This window comes from Engystomops pustulosus, chromosome 3 (genome assembly GCF_040894005.1).
Source record: "Engystomops pustulosus chromosome 3, aEngPut4.maternal, whole genome shotgun sequence".
Classification (NCBI taxonomy): Eukaryota; Metazoa; Chordata; class Amphibia; order Anura; family Leptodactylidae; genus Engystomops; species Engystomops pustulosus.
This window is the reverse complement of record NC_092413.1, coordinates 164,220,819-164,244,101: the sequence shown is the minus strand read 5'-3', so window position 1 is coordinate 164,244,101 and position 23,283 is coordinate 164,220,819. Positions and strand designations below refer to the sequence as shown.

Below are 23,283 nucleotides of genomic sequence, written 5' to 3'. Positions count from 1 at the left end.
TCTCATGAACTGACTGTGCCGAAGAGATTCTTTCATAGGGTTAGGGGGACTGCTTTGAGAATGCAACAAATTATTTCCAGCTTTGTAAACTGGTCAGTACTGTAGTCAGTCCTTGTCCCGTATTTCTTACAAGTACGTCCAAAAATTGAAACTCTTTGTCTGAGTCTTCCATTATGAATTTGATGCTATTATCAATGTTATTTAAGCAGCCAAAAAAGGCCTTAGAATCTTTCCAGAGGAGGAACACCATCTATACACCAGAGGATACATCATCTATGTATCGCCACCACTGAAGCACATGGCTAAAATGGTTGGAAACATAGATGTAGTCCTCCTCCATAACTATTACCAAATAAAAATAGTTGGTGTATAAAATTAGATGCCATCATTAAAGAGAATATTTCTTAGTTTTTTAGAAATAGTCTGTAGACCACGTACATGATCACTAAGATAATGTAACATATGTAATAAGATGTATATAATGAAGTTACGTCAAACGACACAAACCAAACCTGTTCAAAATCCAAACTTTTTACTTCATTCAATTACATAAAAAATCTGGTGTCTATCTAATTATTGATCTATCATCTATCTACATGAGTCCTTCTCGAGCTTCCCTGTATGAGAAAGGCTCATGTAAGAGCTGAAATCAATCAATTATTTAGTAGAATTCAGTAAAATAAAGTAACAAGTTTTTTATTAATTTATTTGCCTGCTGGAGTGCTTTTTTTCCACTGTCATTTGACATTCATTAAAGCCTTTTGCGCCAATTTTCTTTCAGATTAGTGCGTACATAAAATGCTCTTCCGGTGCTCAGTCGGACCGTGTGCCACATTTATTACCGTGACTCGACAGCAGAGCCGGATCATCATTGGCGCTCTTGGAGCGCCAGCCTGGGGGCCCCCAATCAATAAATTTGCAATAAAATTGGGGCCCGGTGCTGGTGCTCCAAGATCCAATGATCCGGCTCCTGTTGTGGCCCCCGGCAGGCCTCGACCATCGGCAGTCGGGCAGGGGCCTCCATCCGTCCGGACTGGAAGCTCCTGCCCGTCACTATATAGTGCTCGATGCGGCCATTTCCGGCCGCTCGAGCACTATTACTGGAGCGATGTGGCCGGAAGACAACCCTGGCGCACATCGCTCCATGAACTGGGATGCGCGGCCGCGTGATGACGTCACCACGCGGCCGCGCACCCCTTCCTTCCCGGACGCGGCAAGAATAAGCAAGACACGGGACCTGAGGTGAGTAAAATGTTTTTTTTTTAATCAAACAGTATTAAAAGATGGTGGGGGCAGAAATATCTAAAATAATTAATTTGTCGTGGGCAGCACATTAAATAGTTTATTATGGGGGGGCAGCATATTAAATAGTTAATGGTGGCGGGGCAGCATATTTAATAGTTAATGGTGGGGGGGCAACATATGAAATAGTTAATGGTGGGGGACAGCATATTAATTAATTAATGGTGGGGGGCAGCCTATAAAATAGTTAATTGTGGGGGGGCAGCATATAAAATAGTTAATTGTGGGGGGGGGCAGCATATAAAATATTTTATTATGGGGGGCAGCATATTAAATAGTTTATTATGGGGGCATTAAGTAGTTAATTCTGGGAGGGGCAGCATATTAAATAGTTAATTGTGTGTGTGTGTGTGGGGGGGTGTAGAATATTAACTCCCTCACACTCTGAGGTTTACATGTATGGCACAGAGGTGCGGCGCCACCATCTTTATTCCTATCATCGGTTGCCATAATAGCCTTGGGTGTTCATCAGACCCGAGGCTGCATGGCATCTGCAGTTTTGTTACAATGTACCAGTGGCTCATTGTAATGAATACTTTATAAAAATGCCATAAACTGCAATACATATACAGTAGTATTGTAGTATATGGTAGGAATGATAACACCATCTAGGGTTAAAGCACTCTAAAAAGTAGTAAAAAAAAAGTATAAAAAATAAATCCCCCCCTTCCCTAGAACTGATATTAAATTTAATAAACAGTAAAAATCACAAACACATTAGGGATTGCGCATCTCAAAATATCTGATCTATCAAAATATAAAAACAGTTATTGCTGGTGTTGAACCACATTACTGAAAATAGCGCCCAAATATCCGAAACGCAACTTTTACACAATTTTACATCACATAAAAAATGTAATAAAAACTGATCAAAATGTCGCACAGCCCTCAAAATGGTAGCAATGAAAACGTCAGCTCATGACTCCTCACACATCTCAGTACCTTATACACTCAAGTATAAGCCAACCTTATATAGCCTTCCTCCTGCCCCGCAAACAGCCAGCCAGCCCCCATATATATCCAGCACCTGCCCCCGATATAGCCTGCCCCTGCCTCCGTATATAGCCAGCTCCTGCCATTGTATAGCCTTCCTCCTGCCCCGTATATATAACCAGATCCTGCCCTTGTATAGCCTTCCTCCTGCCCGTACATATAACCAGATCCTTCCCCCATTTAGCCTTCCTCCTGCCCTTATATAGCCAGCTCCTGCCCCTATAAAGCCTTCCTCCTGCCCCAGTATATAGCCAGCTCCTGCCCCAGTATATAGCCAGCTCCTGCCCCGTATATAGCCAGCTCCTGCCCCTATATAGCCTTCCTCCTGCCCCCGTATATAGCCAGCTCCTGCCCCCGTATATAGCCTTCCTCCTGCCCCCATATATAGCCTTCCTCCTGCCCCCGTATATAGCCTTCCTCCTACCCCCGGATATAGCCTTCCTCCTGCCCCCGTATATAGCCAGCTCCTGCCCCTGAATATAGCCAGCTCCTGCCCCCAAATATAGCCAGCTCCTGCCCCCGAATATAGCCAGCTCCTGCCCCTTGTAGCACTCAAAAAAAGAAAGTAAAAACGCACCTTTACTGTGCTTCTCTTGTTCCGTCAGCAGCGTCTACGGACCTGCCGCAGGAAAGGTGTATTTTGACTTTCTTTTTTTTTTATTGACTCGAGTATAAGCTGAGTTTGAGGTTTTAGCACATTTTTTGTGCTGAAAAACTTGGCTTATACTCGTGATGAGGTTTTAATTTTGTAAGATGTATTAAAACTCAATAAAACCTGTATAAATGTAGTTTCCCTGTGATCTTACTGAACCAAAGAGTAAAGTGTACAAAATTCATTTGGGGGCCCAGTATACTGCATAATTAATGGAGGGGGCAGAATATAAAATAGTTTAGAGGAAGCCAGTGTATGAAATTTATTGGGGGTGAGGCCCAGTATGTAAAATAGTTCACAGGGTGGGGTGAGGGGGCAGTATATTAAATAACTAAATAGGGGGGGCAGTATATTAAATAATTAAATTAGAGGGTCCAGTCTCTAAAATTCATGTGACGCCCCAGTATATTAGAAAGGGCCATAAATCGGTAAATTAATTCATTAAATGGGGCAATATATAAATTAAGTCATGGGGGAACCATATATTGTGTAATTGGGGGGTGACATATAATTAGGGGTACAGTATTACTCAGGGTCTGTAGTATAGTAATATATGCAGGGAACACAGAGGTTTTATTGTGGGGTATATTTGGGGGGGGGGGCATTCTGTTATCCAGGTGACATTATACTGTGAGTAACTGTGGTATTTTTAGGTGAACAGTGTGGGGTATGCGCTGCCAGGAGCAAAAGACATCTGGTGGAAGATTCTTCAGCCATAGGTTACGTCGATTCTGGCCCTGAAGTAGAAGAAGTAGAAATCACCTATGAGGTGCTAGACGCCACTTCTGCAGTACCGGTGATGTATTAACTGACTAACCTTCTAGCGCGAGACATCTCTGAGCTTGTACTGTACATGTCCTGTTATATTCCTAGTGTCTATAGTGAGCCAGCATTGTGGTGTGGGGTTATTGTCATCAGTTATTGTTATGGTTTTCAGCGTTTTCTTAGTTATCAAGCTTGATAAAGGTTCCCTGTGAGCCAAAACATCGCTCTACTTTATTGTACTCTTGCTTAAACATGGAATAAAGAAGACTACTTGTTTCACCTTACATTGGATATTTTGGAGTGGGTGTGAGGGGTATATATGATATATGTGGGGGCACAGTGTGGGCAGTTGTGGTGTGAGCGGTATATATGATATGTGGGGGTACAGTGTGGTCAGTTGTGGTGTGAGGGATATATATGATATATGTGGGGGCACAGTGTGGTCAGTTGTGGTGTGAGGGGTATATATGATATATGTGGGGGCACAGTGTGGTCAGTTGTGGTGTGAGCGGTATATATGATATGTGGGGGTACAGTGTGGTCAGTTGTGGTGTGAGCGGTATATATGATATATGCGGGGGCACAGTGTGGTCAGTTGTGGTGTGAGGGGTATATATGATATATGTGGGGGCACAGTGTGGTCAGTTGTGGGGTGATGGGTATATATGATATATGTGGGGGCACAGTGTGGACAGCTGTAGTGTGAGGGATATGTATGATACATGTGGGGGTACAGTGTGGTCAGTTGTGGTGTGAGGGGTATATATGATATATGTGGAGGCATAGTGTGATCAGTTGTAGTGTGAGGAGTATATATGATATATGTGGGGGCACAGTGTGGTCAGTTGTGGTGTGAGCGGTATATATGATATATGTGGGAGCACAGTGTGGTCAGTTGTGGTGTGAGGGGTATATATTATATATGTGGGGGCACAGTGTGGTCAGTTGTAGTGTGAGGAGTATATATGATATATGTGGGGGCACAGTGTGGACAGTTGTGGTGTGAGCGGTATATATGATATATGTGGGAGCACAGTGTGGTCAGTTGTGGTGTGAGGGGTATATATGATATATGTGGGGGCACAGTGTGGACAGTTGTGGTGTGAGGGGTATATATGATATATGTGGGGGCACAGTGTGGTCAGTTATGGTGTGAGGGGTATATATGATATATGTGGGGGCACAGTGTGATCAGTTGTGGTGTGAGTGGTATATATGATATATGTGGGGGCACAGTGTGGTCAGTTGTGGTGTGAGCGGTATATATGATATATGTGGGGGCACAGTGTGATCAGATGTGGTGTGAGGGGTATATATGATATATGTGGGGGCACAGTGTGATCAGTTATGGTGTGAGTGGTATAAATGATATATGTGGGGGCACAGTGTGATCAGATGTGGTGTGAGGGGTATATATGATATATGTGGGGGCACAGTGTGGTCAGTTATGGTGTGAGGGGTATATATGATATATGTGGGGGCACAGTGTGGTCAGTTGTGGTGTGAGCGGTATATATGATATATGTGGGGGCACAGTGTGGTCAGATGTGGTGTGAGGGGTATATATTATATATGTGGGGGCACAGTGTGGTCAGTTGTGGTGTGAGGGATATATATGATATATGTGGGGGCACAGTGTGGTCAGATGTGGTGTGAGGGGTATATATTATATATGTGGGGGCACAGTGTGGTCAGTTGTGGTGTGAGGGATACTACTACTATATGGTTACTATATGCTGGTAGATACTGGTCTGCGTGTGTAGGTTATTATGTAGTATTGCAGTATTATCCAGTCATTATGTAGCGGTGATAATCAGGATGTAATGTTATTATTTGGGCTTGTACAGAGGTGTCACTAGTGATATTGTCCTGTGCTGGTTGGTGTTTGTATTATAACAATATGGCTGTAAAGATCAACAGTAAATGGAGTTTATATGTGGTAAATTATTGGTTTTACTGGTCACGTTGTGGTAATCCTGTGGGTCAGTTTCAAGGTATCCTTTGCAAATAGTAGCGCTATTGTTTGGAATTTTGGTCTTATGGTACTTTTATTTGGTAACAGTATTGTGGTATCATTATTCGGTAATAATATGGCGGGAGTGAGGTGCTCCATAGCACTGGGACCCTTAATCTGGCCCTGCTCAACAGAATTGTGTCACATGCCCTATGTGAAAGGTGCACCAAAATAAGTTGTTGGAGCAGACCAGGTAATGCCAGATTCATGAAGAACGTGCGCCACAATTTACAACTCTATCGCACTCTGCACACTACACTGGCAAACTGCACATAGTACAGTTTACACTGCTTTTGATAAATGTGGGCCATTCTCTCTTTGGATTGAACTTTCTAAGACGTATCTATCATAGAGAAGCCTATTGCTGTGTTGCTTCAGGTGGGTATCATCAGGAAAAAGGAGAAGGTATTCTCCATGGAATTCATTAAAAACAGAGCTTTATGCCATAATTGATTTAAAAAACCATGATGGTGTGCACAATCTCAGAAAATAGCTGACGCGTTTCAGACGGGACACCGTCCTTAGTCGTAAGCAAGTACATAGTGAAAGTAGGACATGTTTATACAAGGAAGGATATGAAGGAAGGGGAGGGGAGGAGAAGAAAAAAAGGGGGGTTGGGGAGAGGAGGAAAAAGAAAAAGAAGAAATGAAAGGAAAAAAGAATGTACGGATGTAAGTCAAGATATGCGGAGGTACACTAAGAAAATGTATATAAAAAGACATATTGAAAGAAAAAGTTAGTACAAATATAGCATATCTGTTTTTTGATTTAAACCAGATGGGTATTGATGATCCAAAAGCCTTCTCGGAAAAGGAGGAGTTTTTTCTAATCTCCACCCCGAGAAGGAACATTAACTCTTTCTATGCCTTGCACATGCATGAAGCAAAAAGAGGAGGAGTGCATGTCGCGAAAATGTTTGGACACACTGGACATTTTTATGTTCAATAAAGAGTTGACATCAGTGTTGGCAGCGTTATTGTGTTCCATCATTTCTTAAGCTTGCGAATAGTGCAACCAATATGTTGTATATTGCAAATGTTGCAGGTGATGAGGTAAATGACATGAGTATTACAATTAATGGACCTATTGAAATGATGTTGTGAGTGGTTAGAACAAGAGGTAAGTGAGGTGCCACTGTGTATATAGCGGCACATGCCGCACCTTTTTTCACCACATGGATAATTGCCTTTGTGTTGTAGCCATGTGTGAACAGGGACATACTCTAAGGAAAAGACATTGGGAGACAACTTATTGCCCAATGTAGCGGCTCTTTTAGTTACAAATCTGAAATTATTGTTCAAAATTTGAGCAGTAATGTTGTCTTGTTTTAGAATAGGCAAATAATTACATATGATAGAAACGATTTTTTTGTATTCTGTACTCTAGGTGGTACTAAATGTAAGAAAAAAGAGACGGGTTGTCCGGCATCCAGGCAATGAAAATAAATATTTGTTGAATTAAAATTCCACTTTTATTTGGAAATCTTTAAAAACATGGAGACGTCTGATGCGTTTCGTTCGGACCAGCGTCGGTCCTTAGTCGTAGCCAGGCTCTTTTTCTTTTGGTGTTACCACTGGTCCCCGCAACGGCTCAATACCAAGGCGGTCATGTTAAAGGGGTGAGTACTATGGTACTAAATGTAACTTGGTCTTGATGCTGTTCATACTCAGAAGAGGAATGATTGTTAGAATTGTAAAAAAGGTAATTTTCACGAGATATGTTGGATACAATTGTTTTGGCTCGATGTAATATGGGTTTGTGGTAACCTCTATGTGTGAGTCTGGCATTGATACATTTCTATTCAGAATGAAGTTCGTCATCTGAACTGCACGAGTGTTTAGCGCGTAAATATTCACCTATAGGTAAATTTTTTGGAGTGTGTTAGTTATGGCAGCAAGGGGAATGTAGTGTAGAGTTTCCAGCAGTAGATTTTCTAAACAGATGTTTCGATTTTGTGTGACAGATTGTGACCAGTTAATAGAATGTCCAAAAAGGAAACCTTTTCCTTTTACCTGATAAATCCATTTCTGACAATCGTAAGTGGCCATAGCTAATTCTGAAATACTGAAGCAATTATAAAATAAAACAAGTAACATACAGCATGTTTTGCTGACACAGGACTGAAGTCCGAAACGTGTCCCCTCTATCTTCATCCCACTATTGTGTCTTGCATATTGCATGTTTTTTTGTTTCCATATGGTCCCCACGTATTTTTTTAATATTTTAAGTTTAAGTTTTTTTTATATTTTTCATTAAAGATGTAGCTTTTTTAGACTATTTGACATACGTGAGTGCTGGAGCCTTAAACGTTTTTATGTTTTCATGGATTGTTCTCCCTGGCAGCAGGACCAGCACTTTGGATTCCATGCACTCCAGCACCTTATCACACCTATACTATATTCCTGCTAGCGGAGAGCTGATACCTGTTTTCACACATATGATTTATCTTACCATGAAAATAAAAATCTTAAAATCAGTATGCCAGGAGAAGCAGAGCAGATTGTACATATCTGCAGGCAGCATTTAATGGAGCTGATAAGATTGTGCAGCTAGCAGTATGTTTTAGAGCGGAAGGGGCTGAGCAGTTTGTCCACAGTCCTAATGGCACTATGTGATAGAGCAGAAGGAGCTGAGTAGATTGTACATATTGTGGGTCATTTCTCTTTATTTTTCTTCATGTTTTTTCTGTCATTTTTGAGACATTTTTTTGGCGCATTGCAATGTTTGCGCCTTTTTGGGGAAATTTTGAAATGTCCGATGAACATTTGTTTTGCGTCAGTAAGACACATTTATCTTCCATTCCAGATGTGCTAAATGTTGCAATTGAAATGTATCATTTCAAATTGTCTAAAATTTGCGCCATTTTTTGTGCAAAAAAACTCCAGACCAAACCATACTTAAGGAAACTTAGAAAATGATAAGAATTGACTTGAGACATTTGTGCAACATTTTTGAGATCTGAAAAAAACCTCATTTAACACAAGGAAAAAGTGAGATTGATAAATTACCAAAGAAGCAGACGGAAAAGTGACAGGCAAAAGCTAGGCAAAACAAACAGGGATAAGATAAATAACTTCCAGTGTCCTATATGCAGGCAGCATGTTATAGAGCCAGATGATATCAACGGATTGTGTATTGTGACCATCTGCACAGCATGTTATAGGGCAGGATGAGCTGAGCAGAGTGTACATTGGGGCACATTTACTTACCGGGTCCTGAGCGATCCCCGCTGTGTGTTGTCTGACAAGGATGAACTTTGCCGTGATTCACAAAGATCGTGTGCCCGATTTCCTGCATGTGTTGCTTCCCCGCTGAGGTCTGCCGGTTTTCACCTTCTTGTTCCCGGTGTATGTAAGTTTAATATTCTCGCGACACAATTTTGAAGTCAAATCCCACGCTCTCTCCGAATCCGCCGGATCGTCCGACGGCCCGCCCCCCATTTCTGTCGCATGAAAGTCGTCGCGATTGCGCCAAAATCCTATCGTGTGCGACACAATCCCCTTCTAAATAGCTGTCACAGCGAAGCAAATCCCAAAAATTTCTAGAAGCCGATGAAAGTGTGATATAAGCACCATATCTGCAGGCATAATGTTATAGAGGAGGAGAGCTAAACAGTTTCTACAAAGTGCCCTATCTGTAGGTAGAATGTTATAGAGCAGAACAGGCTGAGCTGATTGTCCATAGTGCCTTATCTACAGGCAGCATGTTATAAAGCAGGAAGAACTGAGCAGAATGATATAAAGCTTTGTGAAAAAAAAGATTCAGAATAACTTATCCATTAAAAATAAAATGATTCATAATGGAACAGGTTGTGTATTGGCGATTTTAAGGGGTTGCCTTCTGAACATCAATGCCATGTGCTTTCATTTATGTATAAATACTTTGTATGTTTGTGAATTACCTCCTGCTTGTAGAGTTGTGTGTAAAGAGCTAATTATATATTATAAGGCCCTTAAAACATAATTAGTGAATGTCTGCATTAACAATATTAATAATAGATGTATATACTTAGTGTTGCCGCTTCATATTACTATAACATGCACAGGTGGCGACGCTCAGGTACCAGCACGATGCATGAATAGACAAAGATGATAAGAAGACACATGGATCTCTGGACAGCGGAAATGACGGAGTGTTACCAAGTAACAGATATTGTCCCCTGGGAAACTAGATCCATGGAGTCTTCCTAAAGATCCCACAGTTCCTGCACAATGCCGGCAGCAGTGGGTCCGCTATGGTGAGCACAAAAGACAAAGAAGTTCTGCAAATGAATATCACAAAGTAAAGGAAAGAGACATGTCTGAGAGGTAAGAGCGCAGAGGGAGATGTTCTGTCTTATTTCTTTACTACCAATTCGGGAAGCAAATGAAAGATAATCTACTGTTACAGGATTAAGTGTCTTTTTCAGAGACCTGAACAGCTGATAGAGGCTGAAATGAAAAGAAAAAAAAGAAGCCCTTTAATTGAATGTTCGATCTAATTAAATTAACCTTAAACTTTGGATGGCGGCTTATTTAGGAGGCTTTTTATATGAGCAGATTTAAGTGCCCCTGGAAATAGATTGAAATCATTTCTTCAATTCAAGCCCCATTTAAAAGTCCTTGGAATGAAGTTTTTATTTTACAACTAAATCTCTTCTGTACAGCCCGGCCCTGCGAGCAGCATTATCCCTAATAACAGCTAATTGCTCCCTGGAATGTAAAAATACAATGTTATCATTTTGAGCTATGCAATCCCATTACATCTCATTCCGAATGGCCTTGGAATAATGTAACATTAAATGCGTATAATAAAATCTACATTACGTATCATTTTACACCAAATGCACAACATTGCCATACGTTGCCGTCTATCTAATTGTGTCAGTCCTGAATGCAATCACTATCGCTTGTTGTATCGTAGAGCATATAACAGCAATGGATGCGGATTATGGCAGTGTCATTCTTCATATTTCTTTACACGGGAAGCATATGGCTATAAAATGCAGATGAGGACAGACTGAAAATGAATGTGTGTGTCCGTAGGAGGTTTGCATTGCCACAATAATCTCATAGATCGCATGATTTGCATAGCTTAGTAGACCTTCACTTTAAAAGAGGACGCTTATGAAAAATGCATGTTGAAGTACAGGACTGAAACTATTGTATTGCTGTAGTGTCAGAGTATTTATCACAGTAGAAATCCCAAGGACTGCAAAGAGTCCTGCAGAAATGAGAGAATATCTAAAAAGGCAAATGTACATTCAAGTCTATGATCAGGAGGCAGGTAAACTGCATATCTAGGTTTTATTACAACTACATCGTGGTACAGATACATGAAGCTATAGATGGGTATTACATGTGCTGTATCACCAGGTCAGGGGTGAACAGAAAGGGAATTTCACAGTTTTCTCCATGACACCTTAACCCCTTCCAAATGCCATTTTTCTCTTAATTATTCCTTTACCTAATACCATATTTTTCGGACTAAAATCCGCACAAAAATCCTTTGATTTTCTCAGAAATCAATGGTGCGCCTTATAGTCCAGTGCGCCTTATATATGAACCGTACTTACAGACAACAGCTGCCTTGAAGTGTGCACAGGTCTGCCACCTGCTGGTCATTCATCCTTATAATCCGGTGCGCCTTATGTTAGCAGGCATTTATTGATGGTGCACCTTATAATCCGGTGTGCCTTATAGTCCGAAAAAATACAGTAATAATGCTTTATTTATATACCACACACAGATTACACAGAGTTTTGCCAAATAAATTCTCTAAAAAATCTTTAAAAATCCATAACTTTTTTATATTTCTTTCTACGGAGTGATATAAGGGCTTCTTTTCTAAGCAGCAAAAAAATTTCAAATGCAATGAACTTGATGAAAAAGAACTTTTGCGCCATTTTCTTGTGGGCTCTGCTTTTATGGCTTTCCACTCCAAATGACACCATCACTTTATTCTTTGGGTTATTGCAAATATGGCGTTACTAAATTCATATTGGTTTTACTAGGTTTTAAAAAATAAAGGTCAATTAACGAAAAATAATTATTGTATAACTTTTTCTAACTTTGGGGCCACAGGACATCACTAGTCTGTCACACTGCTCTGGTGGGAATTTGGTTCACTTTTCTTCCAGTCTATTCCACAGTTTTGTGACTGTTTCGGGTTTTATGAAAGCAAATTAATTTCTGTCCGACAATCCGACAGATTCGGACTGAGTGCTGGATTTAACTTTAAAATTGGGTCGCAAGATATGCACTTACATATACCAGGAAGAAGAAGGTGAACTCTGGTGTACCTGAGCGGCGATGCGACAGATGCAGGATATCGGGCGCACAATATTAGTAAATTATTGTCGGAAGAATGCACTTCGGGTGAATTCCTCGGACAGGTGAGTAAATTTGCCCCCATGTGTCACCAGTCTTTTTGTGTAACACTCAATCCATCTTGCCCAGGGGAATCGGGGTCCCTATATTCTTCCTGTCTCTCTGTATTGTCTTAATCTTCACACCCACAGACAAATGGTCCAAACCATTGCAATTACAGTTTCTTGGCCATAGGTTTGTCACCAGAGCGCTCGGGTCAGCCGTTGAATTGTTTCAATGTTTTCTGTTTCAAGAAACTGCTCTACCCGTTTTGCTGTGTGACAGGGGACATTGTCCTGCAAGAAAATTGCTAGTTGGTTTAGTGAAGAACCAGATGTTGTTGAAGAAGGTTCTGATACAAACTTTCATTCACTCTACCTTGCAGCTGTATGAGAGGTTCAACTCCTGCTGCAGAAAACATTCCCCAAACAATGACACTTCCTCCACCACCTTTCACTGACTTCTTTACACATTTTGGGTTCAGTCTTTCCCCTGTTTGTTGACAAGCATAACGTTTCCCATCAGATCCAAATAAATTAACCTTTCATTCATCAATAAAATTAACTGTGGACCTTCTTTGTCTACACAACATGCTCCTCAGCAAAGGTGAGTCTTTGAGTCTAAGTGCCCTTAAATATAAAGACACTGGGGGATAGTTATCAAACACCGGCGCTTGTGCGCTGGCATATAATAGCCCCGCCGCTGCTTTTTTGTAGCGTGATTTGCGATACATGAGGAGGCTGAAGCCTCTTGATGTATCTGGTGGGATGCTGCACAGCGTTTATTTCCACGCCAATCCCTGCCTGGTATAGAAAGAAACGCAGTTGGTGAATTTGCAAATGTGAAAAGTCGCCAGCTGCAGCGAGTGCGCGGCCTCGGAGACAGTAATGGGGACAGCGTGGGGACTCTGTAATGCCGGGCATGCCCCATCCCCCTTCACACTGACATGAAGGTGGCGGAGAGGGCTAAATAATCGCAAGTGCTAACAATAAGCTAGCATTTCAGGGCTTCTATGCCACTGACGTGGTGCAGTGGCCCTGATTAGTATGCCCGACTGTGTGACAAGACATATCCTTACTCTGTTCATTGCTGAACTGATGACCAATTCCAGCAGCAAATTTAAACAATTACCCATGGAGATTCTTCTGTCCAATCTTGCATTTGTCTTTCGAGGGTGACCAGCCTTATTGGGGGACTTGAATGATATCTCCGCCTACTTTAGAAAGCCCATAAAATTTTGTAAATCATAAAACTAAACTATTTGAGCTACATTTTGTGAGTAATATTATTGAGCTTTGTTGTATTGACTTATAGCATTATGGGATTTTGTAGCAGATGTTCATATTTCTGGAATACCCTTTAAGGAAATTGTGTGTGTTCTCTAATTTTGATCTACAGTTTATGTATATCAATATATTTCTGTGTTACTGCCTTTCTACCCTGTTACATCTCTTACCATTATAACTTTTCGGATAATGAAACCAGAAACTCTGAAATCCAGAATGCTAATTTAATATATTACAGTATGCCATTGTACTCTAAAAAATTAAAAATGAATCATTTTTTTTGTCAAAAACAAGACAATTACTAGATATAAGTAAGGAAGTTCGGCCCCCTGTGCATTACATGACCGCAGTTTGTTTTCGACTTGTAAGATCTACGTACACGTTGATGCCAGTAGATATAGCACCTAAACATCTGCAGTGGAAACCACAGTTGTGTGTCTGAGCCCATGGAAATAATGGGGACGTGCGCAAGCCATTTAAACAAGTGCTAACACACATCCAAAATGAGGATTGAGACCTCCAGATTCAGTTATTGTTATAAATCAGATTACAGGCAGTCCCCGGGTTATATACAAAACAGGTTCTGTAGGTTTGTTTTTAAATTGAAATTGTATGTAAGTCAAAACTGTATATTTTATCATTGTATCTCCAGATTTTTTTTGGTCTTTGTGACACCTGAATTTTAAAAATCTTGGAATGCCATAATTACCAGGATTAGCAATACAGCTTCAGATTCATTGCAGACACCTTTAATAACAGTTACAGCTGTTTATTGAAGTCTAGGGCTAAAGTACAGTAAATTACCAACATCCAGAGAGGTCTGTTTGTAACTAGGGGTTGTCTGTAAATCGGGTGTTCTTAAGTTGGGGACTGCCTGTACACTGTGTAATGTGGGACCATACTGATGTTGGGATTTAAGGGTAAGACACTAGTGTTTTGCTTTGATGAAGAAGGCATCAAACCAATGAAATCAATAGTTACTACAAAAACAGAGATGTGTAGGAGCTTTTTGATTGTGACTCAACTCCTGGGATACATAAATTTGTTTGTTTCATGTAGACTTCATAGATTGTGACCTATGAAGTGATCCACGCATTATCGATAATAATAATTCCTTTATTGTGTAAAGTACTTTCCCTATGTTTAATATCCATAATGGTGAAGGCTGTAATCCAGTACATTATTTAAGACTTCATGATCTAGAGGCTCAAAGAGAAACCCCAGGAGATATCATCTAGACTTGGTGTAGATGGTCATTATAGTTGTCATTCCCCTGCACTACAGCTCTAAAAATCACTATATAAATAACACAAATCAGGAAACTACTGTAGTAAGAGACTAAATCAAGCAAAAATAACTATTTATTACACATAGTTCCTCCCACATCCTTATCTTCCTTATCTCATGCACATGACCATGTGCATTTTGTGGTCCGCAAACAACAGGCTGGGAGCCCTACTCATCCCACCGATGTCTATAAGAATTGACTTGTGGACAAGTCTCTACAACTTGCGGTGCATACAATTGGCACATTCATGCTATGGTGACACACATTGCATGCACCGTGCCTCCCTGCACCGTGAATATGCACAATAGATATCAATCGGGCTCACAGCACTCAAATATAGTCATGTGGATGAGGCCTTAAACTATTGTTATGGCAGTTGCGCATGCATCCTACTACTTCATTCAATAATATGGGGGGGATGGTAATTTCTGAGCACAGTAAGGCTGGGGTCTTGTTTTCTTGATGAGTGTAGGTCCCAGAAGAAGGGACCTTACCAAAATCTTGTTAACTCCTATCCTATGGATAGGGGGTGACTTGCTAACTTTGTGAAAACCCTGGGGGTGCTAACTTTTGCTGCACCCTTTGCTGTGTGCAACAAATATTTGGTCATATATCCATTGAATTGGCTGGATTGAAAAAATATGCAGGAATATTAAATATCAATAAAAATACACATATATCCTAAGTTTACCTCTTCACAGTATTTTCACATAAGATTTTGCACAGAGGTATAAAATATAGGAAATGTAAAAGCAATCAGATAATGATCCCGATGCGTAAATGGGGGTTATATTTGCTAAGTAATAGGAAATTCTCCTATCAAGTGCTTATGATGACATATTGGTCCGTAATTTATTTGGCCATGGTGTAGATATATAAATACTAGGGGTGTTGAAGAACAACTGTAAATCAATAGATCTGAGGATGTAGAACAGCTTTTCCTATCATCTTTGTTACCTATACCCAGCAGTTTCTTTGCTATATTCCTCAAATTATATCAGTTCTGAAGTAGCTCCTTACTCTGCCTGTGCTGATAAGCCCTGTGGATCCACCAGATAGACAAATCTATGCATTCCTCGGAGGGAAGGGGTTGCTGCTCCCTTCTCATAGAGGACAAGGTCTCTGCTCTCTGTGTATGTAGCAGAGCTGGAGTGTTCAGGATTGTGGATACAGATGTCTCCTACACAGAATAGTGAGGTGCAAGATCTCCCCTGTTCCCTACCAGTTTATCCATCCGAGTCTGTGATTCTACAGAACTTTATTTGTCTCTCTCTGCACCTCATGCACATGTAACCAGTTTACTTATGATTTCTTCCACTTATTAGATATTCCTTCATGTGATAAAAGCTGCTAGGCTAGTCACCATATAAATGCAGGGTTCAGTAAATTTATTTCTGGGAAGTTAAATTACTTTGAGTTAGAACACAAGGTATCATGGGATCTGTGGGCAGCTTGAATTGGACTCAGCTTGAGGGCAAGTACAGAAAGAGCATTTTTTTTCTCACTTCACCTTTGGTGGGAAAGATTTTTGTCAAACACCTTCAGAACAAAAAATGCCATAGGGCCAGCATCACAATATGGGCATTGTTCTGTTTGTTGTTAATGGGGGAATCACATATGAGAATTTGATAAAATCATTATAACTTTACAGTTATGCTTTAGGGTATTAATCACACTTGTCGCTGTTGGGTTCAAAGGCCGACAAACACTGAAGAAGACACCAGTATTATGCCCGCCATATGTCAGGTAGGGGCCTAAAATAGGTTTGACATTGGGGCTGAGGAGTCACTGTCATTGTCACTGATCAGCTCATGCTGTAATATTTGTATGGCAGGAATAAATGATATGGTGTAGAAAAGACAGTTTTCAGCTTCCATTTTCTCCAGCTGCTTATTCTTAGATGTAACTTTCCAAATGATGTGCTTTGTGAAATGAAATATTATGCATTAGCAGAAGGCTGACATCTGTTTGAGAGACGAGGAATATAATGCTGAAATGAAGCATAGCTTGTGATTTCTATGCCCTGCTTATAATATTATCTCTTCAGCTCCTCAGGTGTGAACACAAGCAGTAACAGCTTCTCCAAATCCTATTCATCGCACTGCTCTGATCTAAGCGAAACCAACACGTCTTTACCAGTCTTGTCAAGTAACAGAAGAGCGTTGCTGCAGAGCTGTGATTCCGGCATTTCGTCTCCAGTGAGTATTTCCCTATTTTCATATGTATACATGTAATGAGTTGGGCCGAGTGCGGCTACATATCTTGTTTCTTTATGCTGTGTTCATCTCTAGTTCAGTTTATTCTCTTCTCCATAATAAAATCACCCTATAAGTTGTGATGCATATGGACAAGTCGTGACTAAATACAGTGAGAAAATTAATCTAAAAGTTAAATCTTTATTGAATTGAGAAAACTAAACGAAGGAAAACAAACAGGAATGAAAGTATACCCTATATTCTCCATATTCTATTAACATATAATTACCAAATAGATTGTTTCTAGATAAAAGCTTTATAAATAAAGACCAAAATGACCAATAATATCACTGTACCAGGACAAAATAATATATTACTTTTCAAAACGATTATGAGATTGTTTTTTCCTCACGTTTTGTACTTCATTTTAGTGGTAAATTTTGGCTGATAAGTTTTGAATAAGTTGTTATGCAAATAATATTTTCTCATATTTTCCAAAATTACCCAATTGAATTGAAGTCATTGTAATTTCCCAATCATCAACTATTTGAGTATAATTGAAATGTTTTTGAACAAACTGCCTATGATAACAGGCTTTCAGATCAGACCTTAGGGCTGCCATAGGAACAATCGGTGCCCCACGTAGCCCACTCCGCGGGTGTTACTTTGTTCAACAGCAAAAAAATTTGATAACTAACATTTACTGAATGTCTGCTTTATGTCTCCATGGTGTTTTATGCATCCTCTCATTTTTGTAGGATGTTATGAGGCTTTGAACTTTTTTCATAAAAAATGCAAAATCACACTTTTGAGGGACCTGCTCAGATTTCAAGTCACGTTGAGAGGCCTAAATAATGGTAAAACCCCATTAATTACATCATTGTAGAAACTAAAACCCCCAACGTATGTATTCAACTTTTGGGAAGTTTGTTAACCCTTCAATTGTTTTACAGGGGAAAAAACAAAATCGTGTGCAATTTTGAAACGTCTATTTTTTTGGCTGAATGAATGTGTTTTTCAAAATATGTACACATTCTCAAAATGCCAAAATGCTTCAAAAAGTTTGATACCCAATTTCTTTTTATCATGCCAATACTGCAACTGCTGTATGGGCACACGCCATGACTTCGAAGGGTATCTGCACCATTCAGAGCAGATATGCATTGTCACTTTTTTGCCAATTTTTTGGGCAATTTGTACTTATAAGGGCCTATTTTCTGTGAGATTAGATGCACTTTACAAATGCTTCATTTTAGTGGGTCATTAGCTTATTGTTGAGATTTTATTAACTCTTGAATGTATGGAGGAAAAGAAAAAAATGAGAATTCTGGTTTCCTTTCTTTTTGTATTTTATTGAGACTCCACACTGTACCATAAAAATAATATATTATCTTTATTCTATAGATCACTTTGAATACGGGGAAACCTCATTTATATCGTTTTTTATATATTCTTACAATTTTACTGAAGAAAAACTAATGTAGAGAAAATGTCATTGGTTTTCCTATCACAATCTTTTCGGAGACATAACTTAAATATTTTTTGGTTGACAAAGTTAGTTTAGGGCTTATTTTTGAAGTGTTGAGTTGTCCTTTATAGTGGTACCATTTAGATGCACATAACTTATTTTGATCACTTTTTGGAACATTTTTGTGAAGGGATTTTATGAAAAATGTTCATTTTTGGCAAGTTTTTCGGGGTTTGTTTTTACAGCCGCAGCAATACCAAATATATGGGTTTTGTTTGTACTTTACTAGATGTGTAACTTTATTAAGTCTTTTAAACATTTTTTTACAGGTTGGCTTGAACAAGTGCTTATTCACCTAAAACAGTGTAATACAGATGTATTTACTGTGTTATGTAACACGACAGACCTCGGGGCTGCTGTTTTATGTAACATGGCAGATTTCGGGGCTGCCATTGGAGGCTCAGATCTCCCCCCCCCCCCCCGATAAGCGACGCGGGGGGTCAGATTCCCTTCATAAGTCCCTTACATGTTAACGCGATCAGAGGAAGTGGTTAAAAAGTGAAAACTCAACAAAATTACACCTCTGTACACAAGAGCCCTTTCAGGACCTTTGGAGGTCCTCCAAGTGTCCTGAATCTGCAGATAGAAATCCTATACTCAAGAAGCTTTATTCTAGTAGTTTATGTAGGAAATTAATTCTGGACATATAGGGGCTATAATATTCATACTACACAGGTAATCTGACCCTGGCACTACAAACTGAATGAAACCACTATCAATACATGGTGACAGCATAATATTACCATGCTTCTTCTTTATAATACAGCTATACCATAACCACTACCATTATTACCACATTATGCATCAATAGCTTTTGGCAGGTCAATACTTTTTATGGGTCCACCATACATATGGGTTCCCCAAGTGGCTACATGGTCTACCACTATTTAAGGCACTCCACTGATAGTGGTACTCCTCATGAACACACACTGGCCTTCTCTGGCCTAATATCTGCAAAGTCGGTTGAAGATTAGGTTTATTAAAGGGATATTCTCAACTGGGCATTAACATTTCATCTGCCATATACATACATTTCTTCAATTGGATGTTATTAAAAGAATGTAGCTTTGTGAGGATAATTTCCCATAAATATAGTCATGTTGTCCCTTAGAAATTAGATCATTGTCCTTGGATACAACCACCTGTGCTGTAGTGATTGCACAAATAAACAAATAATTTTTGCATATGAAACTACTGGAAGTCTCTGCATGTCCCACAGCCATCCCGTTGCCCACAGCCATCCAAGTGGTCAGGAAGTGCTTGAAAGTACACGCCTTTACACTACTACCAGGGTGCGGGGGTGGTTGTATCTAACTACAATAACACTTTGTTTCTAAAGGAACAATGTGGCTACATGGAAAATATGGAAAAGAATGTTGGTGATCAGTAAAAAGACTCCCAGCAATAGGACATTTTACCGATCCCGCAAATAGGTAATACATAATTTCTGTGGGCCAATCCTTTTGAATAACTTCCATACTTGTTGCAGTACAGACAAGTGTGTGCTAAGATTGCTAAGATGAAGTAAACAGACCTTCCCTTGTCTGTTGATAAAACATAAAAACCTTTTGACATTTAATTTGTAGACAACAGACATTTGTTGAACATATAAATACAATCGCTAAGGACAATCTGTAGTTTGACACTGCAGGGTTCATTGGATTATCAGTGTGCAGGTCACAGAGTAGACTGAGTCAATATTGCTAAGCATTCATCTTATCTCAGTATCTTTTTTCTATTTTTATTCAGTTTTTGTTAAAGGGGCATTCTCATGAAAACATGATTCTTAAATATACTTAGGATAACAAAATAACACATTCTCTTATTCACTGTTATTAACAGAAATGCAGCATTTCATAGATATAATTCCACATGACACCTGGTGTTTACAATTTTGGTTGTCTCTGGATATGAATGTAAATCTTTTGACTATGGTCAGATTCTTCTCATGAATACTTTATCTTATCTGTACAGCTGCAGTACTCTCTCCCTCCTGCATTACAAGTGAAGCTCAGACACAGGCACTTCCTGCCGGCAAGCAGCAGTATACAGAGGATTACTCTACTGGTTACAGGCAAGATAAGGTCTTTATAGCAGAGCTGACTGTGTGTTTTATTGATTAGGTGAGGGAGCAGAGCTGAGAGTGTTATTGTGTTTTACATCCATCTCATGGATCTCATCATCTCTCTTTTTCTATGTTAAAAATACTAGTAGAATGTTCAGAAGCTAAATAAAAGTGTAGTTAAACCCTGTACCTTGATAATCTAAGCACATTGTCAGCACACAACATCTTATAGCTCAGAGGGATCATAAGGTGTCTGCTAAGATAGTCCCCCCTTAAAAATATACATATTTGTATACTCACACATGTCAAGCAGTCTTCTTATCCCAGGCGGTTGTCAGAGGCCACACATCTGTTCAAGTTGCATTGAGGAAATTGATGGCAGGAAGTAGAAATGAGAAATTGCTTGTGCTGCCTGTCTGCTGTCCCCTCCCCTGACATTTCTTATCTGAGCTGCCAACTCAGTTGTGTATTGTAAAGGTTGTGCACTGTTATATGCATATAATGTACAATGTGCAGCATAACAGATATATATAATGCACATTCTCCTGGGCCCCCTGACAAAGTGGGCCCCAAAGCAGCTGCTAAGGTTGCTACCCCTGTAGTTACGCCTCTCCAATTCTTGCTGTTTTGGGTTTTAAGCTGTAAATTCTACTCTTGAAGTAGAACTATTGCAGGTTACCCTGTTAATTTTTATAGGGATTCCAATTGGAGAAACTTTACCTGCTATAACCAGATATTTAAATGGGAGGTAACTTACAATTATTTATATATCATCTATATAAGAACATTACAAATTACTTTATTGGGGTAAAATATTGTCCCGAATACTTGACATAAGTTAGTGCGGTAAGGAGGCAAAAAGATTTCACATCATACATGGGCTGTGATGAGCTACAAAGGATTAGGTGGTAATTTTTAAAAAGCTTCTTCAGGATCACAATATCGAGGGCAGATTGTTTAGATATGACATTTGATATCAACATAATATCTGTTTTGGTCTGACTTTCACAATCCAATAGTTGCTGTTCAAGTAAACAGACATATAAACAATGAACAGGCTGTAGCCCTTTCAAGCAGCTCAATCCTATTGTGCAAGACACAGTCCAGTGGTGGGCATAAAGCATATGCAATCTGTTGAGAAGAGAAGAGCCCCACTTCATCCACAGATTACTTAAACTTTTTGTTGACATCCAATATAAATGTACAAGGGATGACGCCTCTGTAAACATGGAAATAGCAGCAGCATGGTCCAGACCCAGGTATCTAATGAGTTAATAGTGCATGATCTAATTAGACCACAGCCTTGGTTTCCTAGGGTTTCCCTGAATTTCCTATGAAAGTAGAAGTGAAGAAGCAACTCCTCCTTGTGATGATTGGTGAAACCCATTCATTTGTCCCTACAACCTGGACCATTCTGATGGTGAATTTTACTATTGAATCCTACCTGTAAAATTGAAATTGCCTTCAGTTCTGGAGGTAAAGTAAGTGTACTCCTTGACATATCTTATAGATGAAACTGTAAAGTAAACCATTGTACTGTTCTAGACCACCATCGATGTTGGCATCGATCCCTTCACTATACTAGACCACCATCAATGTTGGCATTGGTCCCTTCACTATACTAGACCACCATCTATGTTGGCAACTAATCTTATAGACAATACAATAGACAGAACAATTATGGCAATAATGTGATCCCAGGAAGATTTATGCAGAGCCGGCATTAGGGGGTGGCAAACTGGGCATTTGCTGAAGACCCCCTGTCCTAAGGGGGCCCCCTGCATGTGGAATTTTGTGGCTAGAGGATGTATTGCTCTTTTAATACCCCTTGGTTGAATGCTGGTTATCATCTATTTCCTGTCTATATATCTATCATCTATCTGTCTAGTTTTCTATCTCCTATAATGTTCTATTTCCTATCTATATATCTGTCTATCTAACCATTTATCTATCTAGCTTTATGTTTATTTATCTATATATCTTATATCTATTATCTATCCATCTATGAAGCAATTGTTCTATATCTCTTCTGCTGTATCTACCTCTCATATCTATCTTCTATCATCTATCTAGCTATGTATATAAAATACTATTTATATATCTATATATCTATCTATAAATCTAAATCATCTTTCATATTTATCTTGTATCATCCATCTCCCTATCATCTGTCTATCTCCTATAATATTCTCATACAGCCCCATATTACAGATACTTACTACTGTGTGTAACTACAACATGTTATTATTGTGTAGGGCCAAAGGAGCCTCCTACTCACTGTGACTGTTCATAAAATAGCTTTATTTTGGGGCCCCACTTTTAGTTTTATTTTTGGGCCCCACTTTGCCTAAATCATTTTATGTTTTTATGGATTTATATTAACCCCATTCCGCAGGTTATGTTGAATATACTAAAAGGCTTCGGCCTCTTATTATATCCAGTGAATGATCATGCGGCTGGTCATTTCTACGCCAGGTCCCACATGGCATAGAATTGTCCTTTAACCATCTGGTTATTTTTCTTTATTTTGTTTTTCTATTCTGTTCATTATGTCTCATAACTACATCACATGAACATTGTGTATTACACATCAGACAACAGTTTTTGGCAGTGAATTACTTTAGTCGTATATGCATGTACCATGTTCACCTGAAAAACACAAAAAAATGTATTGTTCAAAAGAAAAAAAAAAGAATTGTGCTTTAACCTGGAACAGGTTACTGCAGGTGTCCCAACATGGGCGACCCCTCCGCAGGCCAGCTCACTGTGATCCAACATAGCCCACGCTGTGTCCCTCCGTGGTGTGGAGGTGGCATAACATACAAACCATGATAAATCCCCCCCCATT

The 23,283-nt window shown here is 39.5% G+C and overlaps 1 protein-coding gene across 1 annotated transcript in view; it reads left to right on the top strand.

Moving 5' to 3' along the window:
- The first annotated feature begins 9,876 nt into the window (after nt 1–9,876).
- LOC140120607 (uncharacterized) overlaps nt 9,877–23,283 on the top strand; it is a 31,404-nt gene continuing 17,997 nt past the window's right edge. Inside the window, exons 1-2 of the mRNA XM_072139576.1 lie at nt 9,877–10,033; nt 16,695–16,845. Of these exons, the coding sequence (XP_071995677.1) occupies nt 10,023–10,033; nt 16,695–16,845 (162 nt within the window). The 5' untranslated portion in view covers nt 9,877–10,022. The remainder of the gene's footprint in view (nt 10,034–16,694; nt 16,846–23,283) is intronic.